The 15,108-nt window shown below is 50.7% G+C and overlaps 1 protein-coding gene across 4 annotated transcripts in view; it reads left to right on the forward strand.

Annotated features, from left to right (window-relative positions):
* The window catches only part of LOC133360508 (endothelial zinc finger protein induced by tumor necrosis factor alpha-like), a 22,891-nt gene continuing 7,783 nt past the window's right edge, over nt 1–15,108 (forward strand). For 2 of the 4 annotated variants that reach the window (XM_061579280.1, XM_061579282.1), the window contains exons 1-5: nt 1–747; nt 5,441–6,009; nt 7,880–7,960; nt 9,162–9,236; nt 12,786–13,058. In XM_061579280.1, coding sequence (XP_061435264.1) covers nt 5,442–6,009; nt 7,880–7,960; nt 9,162–9,236; nt 12,786–13,058 — 997 coding nt within the window. In that variant the 5' untranslated portion in view covers nt 1–747; nt 5,441. The remainder of the gene's footprint in view (nt 748–5,440; nt 6,010–7,879; nt 7,961–9,161; nt 9,237–12,785; nt 13,059–15,108) is intronic. The other 2 variants (XM_061579283.1, XM_061579284.1) reach the window with 2 other exon arrangements.

A 15,108-nucleotide genomic window follows, 5' to 3' on the forward strand; every position in this document is an offset into this window, starting at 1 on the left:
CTGACCCCGCCAGTCGCTCAGCCGCCTCCTCCCCGCAGCCTCGGCCTCAATCGCGAGCAGCCCCTCACCACCGACTCCTCACCACCACCACCACCAACTACTCACCACCGCCTACTCACCACCTACTGACCATCGCTTCCTCACCACCGCCTACTCACCACCGCCTACTCACCACCACCGCCTAATCACCACCGCTTCCTCACCACCACCTACTCACTACCGCTTCCTCACCACCACCGCCTACTCACCACCACCGCCTACTCACCACCACCACCTACTCACCACCACCGCCTACTCACCACCACCGCCTACTCACCACCACCGCCTACTCACCACCACTTCCTCACCACCACTTCCTCACCACCACCGCCTACTCACCACCACCGCCTAATCACCACCGCTTCCTCACCACCACCTACTCACTACTGCTTCCTCACCACCACTTCCTCACCACCACCGCCTACTCACCACCACCGCCTACTCACCACCACCACCTACTCACCACCACCACCTACTCACCACCACCACCTACTCACCACCGCTTCCTCACCACCGCCGCATACTCCACATCGCCTCCCCACCACCGCCTTCTCACCAACTCACCACCACCACATCATCATCAAGGCCTCCTCACCGCCTACTCACAACCAGCTCCTCACCACCGCCTCTTCTTCCTCACCACCAGCACCGCCTCCTCACCACCGCTGCGACTGCACCGTTCTCTTCTCGCCCCCTGCTTCAGCTCAGGTTCATAGTGTCTGTGTCATAGTGTCTTAGTGTCACAGTGTCTGTGTCACAGTGTCTGTCTGTGTCACAGTGTCAGTGTCACAGTGTCTGTGTGACAGTGCCACAGTGTCTGTATCACAGTGTCTGTATCACAGTGTCTGTGTCACAGTGTCTGTCTGTGTCACAGTGTCTGTGTCACAGTGTCTGTGTCACAGTGTCTGTGTGACAGTGCCACAGTGTCTGTATCACAGTGTCTGTATCACAGTGTCTGTCTGTGTCACAGTGTCTGTGTCACGGTGTCTTAGTGTCACAGTGTGTGTCACAGTGTCTGTATCACAGTGTCTGTATCACAGTGTCTGTCTGTGTCACAGTGTCTGTGTCACGGTGTCTTAGTGTCACAGTGTGTGTCACAGTGTCTGTATCACAGTGTCTGTGTCACAGTGTCTGTGTGACAGTGTCACAATGTCTTAGTGTCACAGTGTCTGTGTCACAGTGTCTGTCTGTGTCACAGTGTCTGTGTCACAGTGTCTGTCTGTGTCACAGTGTCTGTGTCACAGTGTCTGTCTGTGTCACAGTGTCTGTGTCACAGTGTCTGTGTCACAGTGTCTGTGTGACAGTGCCACAGTGTCTGTATCACAGTGTCTGTATCACAGTGTCTGTCTGTGTCACAGTGTCTGTGTCACGGTGTCTTAGTGTCACAGTGTGTGTCACAGTGTCTGTATCACAGTGTCTGTATCCCAGTGTCTGTCTGTGTCACAGTGTCTGTGTCACGGTGTCTTAGTGTCACAGTGTGTGTCACAGTGTCTGTATCACAGTGTCTGTGTCACAGTGTCTGTGTGACAGTGTCACAATGTCTTAGTGTCACAGTGTCTGTGTCACAGTGTCTGTGTCACAGTGTCTGTGTCTTAGTGTCACTGTGTCTGTGTCACAGTGTCTGTGTCACAGAGCGGTAGTGTAGCGGTTAGCGCGCTGCGCTATGAACCTGGCGACCCGGGTTCGATTCCCGCTCACGGCAAACACCAGTGACGATTATCTGAACCGGTTCCGGGCCTCCCCTAGGTCGACTCAGCTTGAAATGAGTACCTGGTGCGGTGTGTAAACATCGCCACTAGGGAGACAAAGGCGGTCGGGCGTGGTGCTGGCCACCCACCCCCTCGTGTGCCGTGCCGGCCTTCATAGGTGCTCGCTAACAGCACTTGCCCCTACAGTCTGTTAAGGCTATACGGGGGATCTTTTGTGTCACAGTGTCTGTATCACAGTGTCTGTGTCACAGTGTCTGTCAGTGTCACAGTGTCTTAGTGTCAGAGTGTCTGTGTCACAGTGTCTGTGTCACAGTGTCAGTGTCTTAGTGTCACAGTGTCTGTGTCACAGTGTCTGTGTCACAGTGTCTGTCAGTGTCACAGTGTCTTAGTGTCAGAGTGTCTGTGTCACAGTGTCAGTGTCTTAGTGTCACTGTGTCTGTGTCACAGTGTCTGTATCACAGTGTCTGTATCACAGTGTCTGTCTGTGTCACAGTGTCAGTGTCACAGTGTCACAGTGTCTTAGTGTCACAGTGTCTGTGTAACAGTGTCTGTGTCACAGTGTCTTAGTGTCATAGTGTCTGTGTCACAGTGTCTGTCTGTGTCAGTGTCAGTGTCACAGTGTCTTAGTGTCACAGTGTCTGTGTCACAGTGTCTGTCTGTGTCACAGTGTCACAGTGTCTTAGTGTCACAGTGTCTGTGTCACAGTGTCTTAGTGTCACAGTCTCTTAGTGTCACTGTGTCTGTGTCACAGTGTCTGTGTCACAGTGTCTGTCTGTGTCAGTGTCACAGTGTCTTAGTGTCACAGTGTCAGTGTCTGTGTCACAGTGTCTGTGTCAGGTTCAAGCAGGGAGTGGCTTTTCTTCCAAACAAAGAATGAAGTGGTCATGGGAGGGTGGCGTGGTGAGGTGTGGGAAGCTGTAATCCCCAGGCTACTGTGGGCTCACCTCCATCAATGGGAGGCGAGGAGTGGTTGTGGTGGTTGCTTATACCCATCGAAGATGAACGTCAGTGGAGTGGATATATACAAGGTCGATGACCTGTCACAGGTGCTAGCTAAAGTTGCCCCTTGGGATAGTCATCCTGTTGGGTGACTTCAATGCCCAAGTTGGTCATGATGCTGGCACCCTGGGCTGGAGTGGTTGGAAGGAATGGGCCAGATCAGCTCAATAACAACGGTAGGGGGCTGCTAGATTTCTATGCAACCCATGGGCTTGTAACTATCAACATGCTGTTCTGGCATAGATGCATGCACACAACATCATGGATGCATGCCTGGTCCAAACAACAACAACATCTGCTGGACTATATAGTGATGAAACAGTGAATGCGGGCCATGTCCCTGACTTAAGGACCTACTGTGGAACTGATTTGCCCACTGACCATTGGCTTGTCATATGTAAGATGCGCCTGCCATTCTTCTATTCCGGTGGTGGGTGTCCATCTGGGACCCCATTCAAACCCACAGTGGCCTAGTCTCAGGAAGTTAATGAGAGTTGCAAGCGAGAATTTTATCATCGCATGCAGCTGGGTTTGCCGAGGGATATGTGGCTCATGCAGCTGCAATGGCTGCATTGGGTACAGGCCCAAACCTGCTCAGAGACCCTGGCTAACAGGGGAGGTGTTCCAGGTGGCTGAGAAAAATCGACAGGCCAATTCCCACTATCTACAGCATCCCACGTTGCAGAATGAGGAGGCTTGCCGCAGCTTTACCTCGGAGGTTTAGAGAGTGGTTGCTGAGGCGATGGAGTCTGCCTCAGTCGCTCGTGCTCACACATAACACTTTAATTCCATTTAAAAATCTAAAAAGTAACTTGCAGCATCACACCTATCACCCTCCTGAGGGGAAAGAAAGGTGATTTAATCTCTGACCCCCAGGAACAGATTTGCAGATTTTCTGAGCATTTCTGTGAGCTCTTGGGGGAAGGGAAATCCCTCAGCCCAGAAAACATCATGGGCCAAAGTGGGGATGACCCTACTGAGGCTGTGGTGCCCCAAATATTGGAAGAAATAGTCGTCACCCCCTGTAAGTGACTGGCTGAAGTGCCATCTGTTGAGGAAGTATGAAAAGCAATCCAGAGTCTGAGACCCGGAAAATCGCCGGCAGAGATGATCTCCCAAGCGAACTGCTGAGGGTGATGTTTGTGTGCAGACTGTCCTATATGACATCATGATAACAGTCTGGACTACTGGACAGGTTCTGCAGGTTTAGAAGAATGCCAGACTGTAACAACTACAGTGGCATATCCCTTAGTGTGCTGGAAAAGGTCCTGGCACGGATTATTCAGCATCACCTTGCCAGGCATGCTGAGGAGAGGCTTGCGGAACCCCAATGTGGTTTTAGGCCAGGGTGGTCCTGCACAGATGCCATATTTTCTGTTCATCAACTACAGTCGTAGGGAATTCCAACAGGATCTACATTTCTGCTTTATTGACCTGGTCAAGGCCCATGATACCATCGATAGGTCTGGGCTCCCTGACTCTGCTCACAATGATGAAGGACCTTCATGATGGTCGGCAGGCCCGGGTAAAGCTACGTGGCCGGGAGTCGGAGCCATTCCCTTGGAGTGTGACAGGGATGTTCTCTGGCACCTACGTTATAGAAACAAATTTCGACCACGTAGTTAGAGAAGCATTCCATGGCTCTACTGGAGGAAGTTCGATCTGGTACAGATACAATAGGATGCTGATCGATGCTCAGGTGCGGTAGAGGGATGGCTCCCTATTGGTCAGCCATGCTATGTTGTTGATGAGCTGGTGATTGCTGCTCACTCTAAATAGGAGTTGGAGGTGCTGCTGCTGAACCTGGAGCATGCTATTAATAGGTAGGGCCTAACCATCAGCCCCACCAAAGCTAAACACCTGCCTTGGCATTTTGTGTCATCAAACACTCTATTCCCTTAAATCCCCATTGGTGGGGTAGTTGTGGAGAGTGGAGAAGTTTCCATAAATGGGCAGTGTGCTTATGACCAGCTTTGGTTTGACAGCAGAGATCTCACTCCAAATCAGTCGCGTGGCATCCTTTCATCGCCTGCGTAACGCTGTGTGGAAGCTACCTGGTCTTTCGCTCCACACAAAGCTCGGGTCTTCTCCGCCACAAACGTGGACCCCAATGGAACGTCTTCGCCGGTCCATTCTGGGTTTAACCAGGCTGGATTGTGTGAGGAGCTTCGTCGGCCAGTAATCTCAGTCAACCCTTGGCACCTGGATCTGTGCCGTGACCTCCTGCCAGCAGCCATTCAACATTTCACATAGCCATAAAGTGCACATAGCCTGGCACAAGCGCCGTCGTGATTTCACCACCACTTAGTGGCGAATGGTGGTTGTTGGTGTCAGGTTCATAGTGATTTTGTCAGGTTTATAATAGCTGTGTTTGTTTCATAGTCATCTTGTCATGTTCGTAATGGATGTCTGGTTTGTAGTGATCATTTCAGTTCATAATGGCTATGTCTGTTCCATTGTGAACATGTCATGTTCATAATGGATATGGAGATTAAAAAAGTGAAGTATTATTTTTTAAGTCATTTGTCTAACTTTCCTATTCTTTACACTCGTCTGTCGTGTTGTTGTTATGTTCTGACCCCCCCCCCCCCCCCCCGTGTCCGCCCTTGCTGGACATCTGTAAAAAAATAAAGATCTTCATAGCTCATCGGATTCCTCCTCCAGCACAAACATATTCCAACTGTTATTCATAGGATGTCGTGTTGTGCCACGGCGATGCCGCTGGAGGTGACCGGCGACAGCAGCAGCTTCCCGGCGTGGCTGGAGACGCAGGGCGTGAGCGCCGAGGTGGCCCGCGCCCTCGACTCGGAGCTGGGCATCCGCGACTACGGCCTCCTGCGCGCCTGCGTGGACGACGGGAGCGTGCGAGCGGAGCTGCTGGCCGCCGCTCGCCACCGCCTGCCCTTCGGGTTCTACGCGGCGCTGAGGCGCGCCGTGAAGGCCCTGCAACAGCCCGACGATGAAGACGGAGCAGGAGGAGGAGTGGAAGGAGGAGCGGAACGAGGGGGAGCAGGAATCGCGGGAGGAGGAGCGGGAGGAGAAAGAGTGGAAGGAGGAGTGGAAGGAGACGCCGCAGGGGCGACGCTGCTGGGAGGCCTCGTGGAGGCGCTCCTCGCGCTCTTTGGCGGCCTCAGCCGCGAGCTGCTACTCTCCGCGGAGCGCCTGGGGGCGCTCACCGCTCACCGCCTCTGCCCCATAGTGTCCGGAGACGGCCAGGAGGGAGGGGACGGCGGAGGTCGCGGAGAGTGGGGCGAGGCCAACGGTAAAGAAACGGACAGACGATCGCGCTGTGGCATTCTCTCATGGAGTGACACAACACTCCACGTTCAAAGGAGATGTTAACTACCTCTCCTGGTATGCAGGAGGTTGTGGGTTCGATCCCTGACCCTGACACCTCTATATTTGGAGTCTGCGTCTCTTTCTCTCTCCGTGGTCACGTGAATTTCCATCCTCTGGTTTTTCTCCTCCACGTTCAGAATCGACATCGCGCGTTTAGAGTATTTGGCGGTTATAAATCTCCACGTGAGCTATCATGACGTGTGGCAACTCAGTGGGGCCTTACCTGTTAAGATAAAAATTTATTTTGATTTAACGATTTCGTGACTGCACTTATTCATATTCTTTGGGTTTTTCGGTAAAGTCACGTAGATAGGTTCAAAGAAAATAACAAAAAACTACGACGTTTCGATCGCAACACAAGCGTTCGTCATCAGGAAGAGGGGGTTAGCTTCTAAAGGTAAACTGTTTATAAATGTAAGTGGTGGGCAGCGACCAATCATAGGGCTGCCTATGATTGGTGGGAAAACCCACCACCGTCGCGGTCGCTGCCCACCACCTACATTAACATTGGCTGCTGATATTTGGGCTACGCCCATCTCAAACCTTTATAAACAGTTTGCCTTTAGAAGCTAACCCCCTTTTTCTGATGACGAACGCTTGTGTTGCGATCGAAACGTCGTAGTTTTTTGTTATTTTTTGTTATTTTCTTTGAACCTATCTACGTCACTTTACCGAAAGACCCAAAGGATAAGATAAAAAATAGTTTAGTTTATAATTCGATCAACACACAAACACACGTACGTGAACACAGACACACACACAAACACGCGAACACACAAACATATGCTTCCCCCACACCTCCCATTAGCACGGTTGGCGATGTACGCTGTGAAAGAATTTCAACATACACTACATTACTATACAATACACTATTCACTACACTATATACTACACTCCACTCCGCCACTGTGTTTAGTTTGTTGTCCTCCTGCACGTCCGATTAGCACGGTTGGCTACGTACGGTGCGAAAGAAATTCAACGTACACGTCTTGTGGGGCATCCTGCACACAATCGCCACTCTTCCGTCAGCATTTCGCTTGGCACGTCACCTGATCTCATGCTCTGGACCCACTCTTCATGGCTGCCACAGCAGCCAGCCACTCACAGTGCTCGGCTGCTTCCCCCGATATTTGAGGCACAACAGTCCCGGCAGGGTCAATATTTCGTGAGATCTGCCAACCCCTTTCCTTTTAAAGTGCTGAATTAAAGGCATGGGTCACCACTACCCCGCTTTAGCTCAATCCACAAAGAGAAAAGGCAAGTGCTGTTAACGAGTAGCAGCTATCAAGCCCGGCAAGGCACACGAGAAGGTGGGTGGCCAGCACCACGCCCGGCCACCTTTGTCTCCCCACTGGCGATGTTTACTACACACTGGACCAGGTACTTATTTGAGGCTGAGTCGACCTACGGGAGGCCAGTACTGGTTGAGATAATATCCAGGGTCGTAGCGCAGTGCACTATCTGCTACACTACCACTCCAAAGTGTGTGTACATTGTCGATTTAAGTATGCAGAGAATATGCAGTACCTATGATTGGTTGGGTTATTCACAGGTAATGAAAATACTGTGTGTACATTATGTTAATTTATGACTACATTATGTTGATCTCAGAGTATTCGGAGAAGTATGTAGAACCTATTATTATTATTGGCTGCTACTCAACCCCTTCCTCATACGTGAACCTTGGCGAATTCTCCCTTGCACTTGCGTCACGCATCTGGCCACGGAGAGAGCGCCGAGTTGATTCCGTGCGTCTGGGCTTGTTGTGTGTGTTTGCGTGCGTGCGTGTGCAGAGGAGGAGGCGGTGGGGGATGATGCCCCAACGCACGACCCCCGGTGGGACACGATGGCGGTTAAGACGGAGACGTGCGGAGGTATTTTATCTTTCTTCAGGTCGCCCGCCTCGCCCACGTCGCCACGTTACCACATTTACCACAGTCGTTAACAAACTGCAGCCGAACGCGATAAGTCCGCGGCGACTACATGACCGAGCAGTTCCAAGGAGGTTCGAGTACGTACGCGGATAACAGAGCTTTAGGTGGATAACATTTGCGAGTATTGGCGGTACACTGGTGATAAATAACACACCGTGTTCGTATAAAACGGTGCTAAAATCTAAATTTCAAGTGACATTCGTTTTCCGACTGCTTCGACATTACGAGAATTCTGGTTTAGACACCACCACCCACCATCAACCACCACCAACCACCAACCACCACCCATCAACCACCCATCAACCACCATCAACCACCACCCATCGACCACCACCCATCAACCACCACCCATCAACCACCATGAACCACCACTCATAAACCACCACCCACCACCACACCCGCAATATTTTCTGACTGGGAGTTGCAAATCGCCAAAACGTTAATTTGTTCAAAGTGGCACACGCGATGGGAAAAATGTTACGTTGATGCACACGCAGTATCAGACCAGGGTGGGTGGAGTGAGTTTGAACCTCCGATTTAGCATGGTTGGCTACATAAGTTCAACATGCTTACGTACTACACTATACACTACACTACTATACACAACACGACACACTACACTCCTATACACTGCGCTAGTATACACTACACTGCCTTACACTACACTATACACCACTACTATAGCACTACACTACTATACACTACACTACTATGCACTACACTACTGTACACTACTATACACTACACTACTATAGCACTACACTACTATACACTACACTACTATACACTGCACTGCTATACACTACACTGCTATACACAAAACTGCTATACATTACACTGCCATACACTACATTGCTATACACTACACTATAAACTACACTGCCATACACTACACTGCTAGACACTACACTATACACTACAATACGATGCACGACACTACTATACACCACACCACTATACACCACACCACTATACACTACACTGCTATACACTACACCGCTCTACTCTACATTACTATACACTACACTACACCACTCCTCCTCCGAGGAGAGGAGAGGGAGGAGGAGGGAGTGGTTGGTGTGAGTTGCGATGCAGGGGGGAGTGGATGAGTTGGGTCTCCCCCCCACCCGTCCTCCTCCAGACACCGGCTCCGGAACGGCAGACGCCTCTTACTCACCTGAATGGCCACTCGTCAAAGTGGAGCAGAAGTGCCGAGGTGAGACGTCAGGTGAAGGAAGAACCACGTTCCTCCTTCACGCGCATTCATCCTTCACGCGCGTGTCGCCTTCACGCGCGTTCCTTTTGGCATCGTTCCCTGGTCTGCTAACACCGCTGGTAAGACACGTGGCCATAAAGAAGGCTGCTGTCTCTGTTGTAGGCCAATCAGTTTCAAAGACAATCAGTACCGGATTATCTTAGTAGCAAAAGTAGCTGCAAATGCTACAGGCCCCGTACTTACAAGGGCCCCACGCTAAATGCTTTCAAGCTATCAATTCCGGTTCAGTGATTCTGCACTTACTGTATTACTGTATTACTAGACAGCTTTCAACTTTTATGAACGACCGGATGTTTAAGGTTTGCGATTTGTCGTATTATCTGGCTGTATAGAAAATGAAAAAATACAATTACTTTACTGTCCAAGTTAAAAAGTATGTGTTTTAAGATTTTATTTATTTCTTTATTTAGGGCCCCTTTATAACATGTAGTGGTGTAACGCACGCAGGGTTTGCAAACAGTAGTTGCATTAATGTATGGGGTTGCAGACAGTGAGGTCAGTTCAAGATAAGAAAGTGCAGGCTGGGTGACAGCAGACAGAGAAGCCAGCAATTAGGGAAAGAGGCAGTGATTGGCTTGCTCAATTGCAAACGCGGAGTAGGCGCCACGGAGGCGAGAAATAGTGGCGATAAGGGGGAGAACACGTGTATGAGGCGTGGGGAGGACGCCGGCTTAATGAGGGCCATCTGGGGGCACTTAATGAGGAGGGGGGTATAAGAGGAATGTGTGAGGCAGTTGGGTGAGTTGGTTGAAGATGAAGCAGTGAAGAGATTCGAGAGAAGTCCGGGACCTCGCCCTCCACACCTCGCCCTCCGCAGCGGTGTTGGCTGAACCCTCGCTGGGGGAACGGTCGAGGTTGGAGGTGCGGGTGTAGTAACAGGCTAGCAGTGGAGAGGCTAGCGGAGTCTGAGTGTGATAAGCCAGCAGAGAGAGAGTCTGTGACAGGCTAGGAGAGCGGGAAGTAACAGGCTAGCAGTGGAAGAGAGACTAAGCTCGAAGTAGCAGGCTAGCACTGGAAGAGTTCGTGACAGGAGCGCGTGGTGTTGAACAAGAGGAGCATCCGTGTGGGATGCTATGAATAACGTGACTCAGGAGAAAAGATGAAAGTGTCGGCGTGAATAAACACCACACTATACATATGCTACAGGCCCCGCACTAGCTTAATCTGGCACTGAAGACAATGCTTGTAATATTATCATCAGAGCGCATTTGTTTGCATGTTTTGCCACAAGTACTGTGTGGTGAATGCAGACTTGATGTTTTTGCGACGCTCACAACACCGATTGGAGAGCCGGGCGGCTAAAACGCAGCGAGCTGGCACAGTAGGGGCCTGGCACAGCAGTCAACCCATGCCACCTGCTGGGCCTGTTCCATGACCTCCTGCACCTAGCCTGGCACAGCAGTCAACCCATGGCACCTCGTTCTGTCCCGTGACCTCCTCCTGCACCCTAGCCTCGCTAAAATGCAGCAAGTTGGCACAGTAAGGGGCACAGGTGGTGTATCTGCCAGTCATCTCAGTCAGCCAACTCATGGCACCTGCTGTGTCTCTCCCGTGACCTTCTGTAAGCGAGCCTTCGACACTGCACGTGGTCCCATAGTGCAACTGGCCTGGCACAGGCGCCGTAGTAACGTCACCGTCGCTTAGTGGCAAATGGCGGGTATTGTTATTGTATGAGAAGTCTTTTCAGGCTATATGGGGGATTTTTCCGTGTGTGTGTATGTATGAGCTAGTCCTGGGCCTCCCCTAGATCGACTCGGCCTAAAATGAGTACCTGGCGCGGTGTGTAAACATCGCCACTGGGGAATCAAAGGCGGTCTGGCGTGGTGCTGGCCACCTACCCCCTTGTGTACTGTGCCGGCCTTCATAGGTGCTCACTAACACCATTTTCCCCAACAGTCTGTGTTAAGGCTACACGGGGGATCTTTGCGTGTATGTGTGTACGAGACACCTTTTGATCTTTGTGTGTATGTATGTGTATGTTAGTGTCACGCTCCCACGCCCCCTTCATTCTTTTGTTCAGAAGAAGAGCCACTCCCTGTTGTTTGGTAGTCTCCTGCCCCGAGTAGAGGACTGTCCACCCGTCATGGTGGCAGGAGCCAGAGCCGGTCCACCGGACCTCCTGAATACAAATGTGTGGTGGTGAGGTGTGGGAAGCTGTAAGCCCCAGGCTACTTTGGGCTCGCCTTCCCATCAACTGGAGGCGAGGAGTGTTGGTCGTGGTTACTTATGCCCCCACCGAAGACGAACATCCGTGGAGGGATGCAGGCAACGCTGATGAGTCAGATGCCTTCTATGACCTCCTGTCACAGGTGCTGGCTAAAGTGGCCTCTCGGGATAGTCATCCTGTTGGGTGACTTCAATGCCCGAGTTGGTCATGATGCTGGCACCTGGTCTGGAGTGATTTGGAAGGCATGGGCCAGATCAGCTCAATAACAACGGTAGGAGGCTGCTAGATTTTTGTGGGCTGTGGGTTGTTCTTCGTGCTTTTGGAGTCTCTGACCCTCTGCTCACGATCATTAAGGACTTTCATGATGGTGAGCGGGCCCGGGTAAAACTAGGTGGCCAGGAGTTGGAGCCATTCCCTGTTCACCTTGGGGTGCGACAGGGATGTCCTCTGGCTCCCACATTATTTAACATATTATTCGACCACGTAGTTCGTAACGCTGTGTGGAAGCTACCTGGTCTGTCGCTCCGCACAAAGCTTCAGGTCTTCTTGGCCACGGTCATTCCCTCCCTTTACGCTTGCGAAACGTGGACCCCCCTGGGTTTAACCAGGCTGGATTGTGTGAGGAGCTCACAAATCCTTGAAAGATCTGGGCAAAGTCCCATCGGTGAGCTCCACCGGCAGGCAAGGCTGCGTTGGCTGGGTCATGTAGCCCGCATGCCCAGTCACCGCATGTCTAAACAGCTTTTGTTCAGCAGAATAGAGGGGGCTAAACGAACGTGGCACGGGCTCGAGAATATATGGATGTGGAGCTGAGTGGACTTGCCAATGACTGATACCAGCGGTGTCAAGATTGGCCTCTGTGGAGGAGGCTCGTGAAAGACGCCTCTGGGCCGTTGGAGGCAGTCGCCCTCCAACAACAACGGAGGGCGGAGGAGCGGCGCTCACAACAACGAGCGGAGCGCCGGGTGGCTAAAGCACAGAAAGTCGGCATAGTAGGGGGCACAGGTGGTGCATCAGTCAGTCATCTCAGTCAGTCGACTTGTGGCACCTGGGTCTGCCCCGTGACCTTCTGCCAGCGGGCGTTTGACACTTCACGTGGCCTCAAGGTGCACATAGCCTAGCACAAGCGTCGTGGTGACGTCACCGTCACTTAGTGGCGAATGGCGGTTGTTGTATGTTAGTGTATTAGAAGTCTGTTGATCTTTGCGTGTGTGAATGAGACGTCTGTTGATCTTTGTGGGTGTGTGTGTTTGTGAGAAGGCTGTTGATCTTTTGCGTGTGTGTGAGAAGTCTGTTGATCTCTGCGTGTGTGTGTATGATAGTGTATGAGAAGTCTGTTAAAGGTTATACGGGGGATCTTTGCCTTTTTGAAGAACACGAATCGCACCGGGAAGCCCTGCGCTCTGTCGAGGCCTCTTACTTCACCACGCCCAACGGCGGAGGCACGGATCCCAGCGTGGAGGTGACGGGCCGGGTCCCCTGTGGGTCCCCGTGGGTCCCGTTGGACCAGCAGCAGCAGGGGGTTGTGGGGGGTGTGGGTTCCCAGAGCGTCGGGGATGAGGGGGACGACGCCGGAGTGGAGGCTGCCATAAACGGTGAGACGGGGGTGGGGGAAGGGATGACATTAATTTATACCACCAGGTAAAGCTCCACCGAGCTCCACCGCTCTTTTTCAGAAGTGACCTGGCGATCACAACTGATAGATCAACAAAGTAACTGATATCATCATCACGTGGAGATTTATACCAACAGCCACATACTATAAACACACATTTATACACTCGTAGAGACTGGTATAGAACCATAGCGACCCATACTCATGTAGAACCATAGTGACCCGTACTCATATAGCCGTCTACTGAAATAGAACCAAAGAGACCCACATAAACTAAAAGATACCCTGAGAGACTCATACTCATTGAGACCCATACTCAAACTAAAACTATTTTTATTGAACCAAATAAGGCCCAATGAGCGATATAGCTCCTTTTCGGAATCGAGTTGGCCACAAACGTTAACTCAACGAAGTGGCTTACCATCACGCGGAGTTTTAGAGCAGACAAATACTCTAAACGCACGGTTTCTAAATGTGGAGGTAAAAAGCAGAGGAGCTCAGGAAAAATCAACGAGACCCTGGGGAGAGAAAACACACAGACTCCAAATATATAGCAGGTGTCAGGATTGGGATCGAATCCACGACCTCCTTTAGACCAGGTGAGGTACAAAATACAGTTTCTTTTGGTTAGATCCTACATATATAAATGTGTCGTTAAACCCGCCACCATCCGACAAAGCCAACTAGTAAGGTTTGTCACGTAAACAGAACGTGCCAATTCGTCACGAGTACAGCACACCGGTGTGTTGGAGAGCCAAGCCACAAAATTTACAATCAGAGTACGACGTTTCGCCAGTAATTACAACTAGCTTCATCAGGCGACAGCCAGATTTGTGGAGAAAATCTGTTTCGTTCCTTAAATAGAGGAGTAGATGCGATGGCAACACTTGAGCACTTCTTGGGCGAAGTGGGGTGGGGGATTATTGAATGCATATCCATGACTATGAGTATCCATTGGTAGTTGGGTTATTTATATGGTAATCAACGTACATTATGAATGTACATTATGCAAAACGCATTGTACTTGTCTATCCTGTCGGTTGTGTGTACTAAAATAGTCCTACCAATGGTAATCCCTATTGAAGTATGATGATTTGTTTCGGCATGCATTTAAACCATTTTTGGATGTTCTAATCGAAAAGAGACCAGATGGCTCAATGGGACACTGTCTACAGGAAAGCCACCCATATGGATGCCTACCTAAAACCTGACTCCCACCACCATCCATCCCAGAAGAATTCCCTCATCAAAACTCTACATCATAGAGCTCGATGTATCTCTGACCATCACCACCTAGCCAGTGAACTGGAACACGTACAGAAAGAACCATCTGAGGACCCAATCAAAACCATCACCTTGTCATACATAGCAGGGGTCACCAAAAAAAATTCCAAAACCATGAGCAAACAAGATCCGGGTTCGATTTAACACAGTACATACAATTCGTGATCTGATCCCATTGTGAAGGATGTGATCCCTGACATGCATTACCCTGGTGTCTACAAACTGAGTTGTCGTTGCGGCAGCAGTTACATTGGGGAAACAAAACGACATGTCTCGTTATTAACCAGGAAAAGTCTTAACTGACTGTGATGTTTTCATCCTACCTGCCTATGTCAGCTGTTATTTCCGACTCTCTGTGTCTCTCTCTCTCTCTGCCTCTCTCTTAGATCTCTCATGCTCACATGTCCTTTGCATTGCACTCTCATGCCTTTGGATTGCACTGTCATGCTCACATGTCCTTTGGATTGCACCCGTTGTGTTGCACTCATGCCTTAGGATTGCACCACTCTTCGATCTTACATTAACATCATGCTAATATCTCACATTAACATAGCCACTTCCGTGCCCTCATCGAGGAGGCTGCTCTCCTATCGTATAGTTACATGCTAATTTCTCACATTAACATCACTAGCCCTGCCCATCTCCTATCCACCGTGACGACAGCTGTACGCGGTTGAGCACTGCAAGCGTACGTTCGCGATCCGACTCCGCTTTGCGAACGCTGCCCGTGGCTGCGCTCCCCCTCC

The sequence above is a fragment of the Lethenteron reissneri genome, chromosome 69 (assembly GCF_015708825.2).
Source record: "Lethenteron reissneri isolate LAM-NWPU_2019-01 chromosome 69, ASM1570882v1, whole genome shotgun sequence".
NCBI classification, from domain to species: Eukaryota; Metazoa; Chordata; class Hyperoartia; order Petromyzontiformes; family Petromyzontidae; genus Lethenteron; species Lethenteron reissneri.